This window comes from Sphaeroforma arctica (assembly GCF_001186125.1).
Source record: "Sphaeroforma arctica JP610 unplaced genomic scaffold supercont1.2663, whole genome shotgun sequence".
Classification (NCBI taxonomy): domain Eukaryota; class Ichthyosporea; order Ichthyophonida; genus Sphaeroforma; species Sphaeroforma arctica.
In genome coordinates this window covers 1-2,586 of record NW_014037895.1, presented here as the reverse complement: position 1 = coordinate 2,586, position 2,586 = coordinate 1, and the positions used below count along the sequence as shown (strand labels likewise).

At 46.7% G+C, this 2,586-nt stretch overlaps 1 protein-coding gene across 1 annotated transcript in view; it reads right to left on the bottom strand.

Annotated features, from left to right (window-relative positions):
- SARC_12866 (hypothetical protein) overlaps positions 1–1,532 on the bottom strand; it is a gene marked incomplete at both ends in the record, with an annotated part of 3,944 nt that extends 2,412 nt beyond the window's left edge. The window contains one exon of the mRNA XM_014293019.1: positions 1,405–1,532. Coding sequence (XP_014148494.1) covers positions 1,405–1,532 — 128 coding nt within the window. The remainder of the gene's footprint in view (positions 1–1,404) is intronic.
- Between the last annotated feature and the right edge of the window lie 1,054 nt (positions 1,533–2,586).

Below are 2,586 nucleotides of genomic sequence, written 5' to 3'. Positions count from 1 at the left end.
TAGTAGTACGTTAGTAGTTAGTAGTTAGTGTAGTAGTAGTGTGTGTAGTTGTTGTAGTGTCGTGTGTTGTGTGTGTCGTCGTGTCGTGTGTCGTTGTGTCGTGTGTGTGTGTGTCTGTGTCTGTGTGTGTGTGTGTGTGCGTGCGTGTGTGTGTGGGTGGGTGTGTATCAGCACAAAACATCGTATTCCCCACCCCTTCCGCTAGCACACTCAACGATCAAGACAAGTATTCACGCACAGCAGCCTTCTGATCTATCTACCATCCCATGACACATGGAAAGGTAATCAAGTATCAGTGCAACGCTTTATCCATACACACGAATATCCCGATAGACCACCAACCCAACAAAATCTAAGAACAGAGATGAGAGGTCGAATTCCATGTATAAATTTGTCTCAGCGTGGGGGAGTGCTTTCACGTGTCTACTTGGCGCTTGCCCATGGTCAAATGCTGCACAGGCATGTGCGTGTATGTACACGAGCGGACGTAACTACCCACACGGACATTTCCCAGCGCGTCCTACTGTTCGTGCAGAAAGACCTTAGCGTAGTAGCGTAGTAGTGTATCAACAAGAGACAACACAGAAGGAAGGTAAGCCCCACCGTCCGGCATAGTGAGAGTGCGACTGTATGGTACATCCGACGGGAATGTAGGCTAACTGCTACATGCCGGTGAGAGCAGAGGCATGCTATCACATTAAATCAGAGACCACAGAGGTGTGTTACCGAGAGATGCATACACTGAGATACCATGCAAGTGTGCTTGTATGCGTGTGTGGATAGAGCAGAGACATACTATCACATGAAACCATACACCACAGAGGTGTGCTATGGAGAGATGCATACACTGAGGTTGCATGCAAGTGTGCTGGTATGTGTGTGTGGTAAGCAGGCCCTTTACACGCATGGCAGACACAGTAGAACTATACTTTCAACCAACAGCAAACGACGCACAAAGGCACACAGGAACGGAGAACACAGAGGCGACCTTACGCTGTGACGTCTTTGTGAGAGTATTCCCGTGTGGTTATACCTGGTCTCTACACATTCCCACGTAACTAAGCATTCAATGCGCGTGTACTATAAGGCACACATACGTTGTGAAATCCTTGTAAGAGTTTCTACGGTGGTTACACATGGCCTCTACACTTCCCATGTAACTAAGCATTCAATGCGCGTGTACTATAAAGCAGACATACGCTGTGAAATCCTTATAAGAGTGTTTACGTGTGGTTATACATAGCCTCTACACTTCCCACCTGACTAAGCATTCAATGCGCGTGTACTATAAAGCAGACATACGCTGGAATTCCTTGTAAGAGTGTTTACGTGTGGTTATACATGGTCTCTACACTTTCCACGTAACTACGCAATCTATGTGCGTGTCATATAAGGCAGACTTACGCTGTGAAGTCCTTGTGGAAGTGCCTGTACGCACGTGAGGGATACGGGCGCCCCTGCTCCAGCACATCTGGGCGTATCTCCTGCAATGGATCGTTGTTATAGTGCACCTCGGCATCGATTTCGTTCACCTGTGGCGAGCAAGCAGGTGTTGTTTGAGTCGGATGTATATGAGTGTAGGTATGGCCCTGTGCCTTCTACTGCAGATGTATGACGGATGTATATGAGTGTAGATATGGCCCTGTGCCTTCTACTGCAGATGTAAGGCATCAAAAGACAACTGATGACTGAGCAGGAGGTTTGTGTTTCTGCGTACCATGCGACTTAGATGTAGTACTTCAAAACCCCCCAACAGCACATACAAGATACATCTATTCATCTGTGACTGTCGTTCCCATACACATATACACATACTCCCAGCGCGTGCGCTGTCGTAAACTTTGGTCCAGCAATGATTTCATCGCTCAGGGGAGGCCTCCATACACAGACGCATCCACTGACATGGCCATGGCACATGAATACGTTGATATATCACAGACGTCTATGTAACACGCCCTCCACACACAGACACATCCACTGACATGGCCATGGCACATGAATACGTTGATATATCACAGACGTCTATGTAACACGCCCTCCACACACAGACACATCCACTGACATGGCCATGGCACATGAATACGTTGATATATCACACGCGTGTATGTAACACGCCCTCCACACACAGACACATACACCGCCATGGCTATGGCACACGAATACGTTGATATATCACACACGTTTATGTAACACGCATGGATGCGCCACAGATTGCTCACACAGTCAGTGGCACGTAGTGATGAATATGTAGGAAACACTATCCACGCCAGGTTTCTAGCTACATGTGGTCCTCTCATCGCAGGCAGTATATTAACAGTCGAACGCAATAACGTATCCGTTAGCTGTAAATCTACTGCACTCGTGTGCTTAATGCGTGTACATATATGTCTGAGGACACTGAGAACACATCAATGACGTACAGCCAAATGATAACCTGACCTTTATGTTGCACGTGTGTATGCCTGATAGGTCCAAACAAAATTTCGAAGGCATTTGACGAATTTCAGTCTGGTGCAGATCACGACGTGTAAATCAAACACATATGAGTGTGCNTATATATATATAGTNTATATATATAGTNTATAT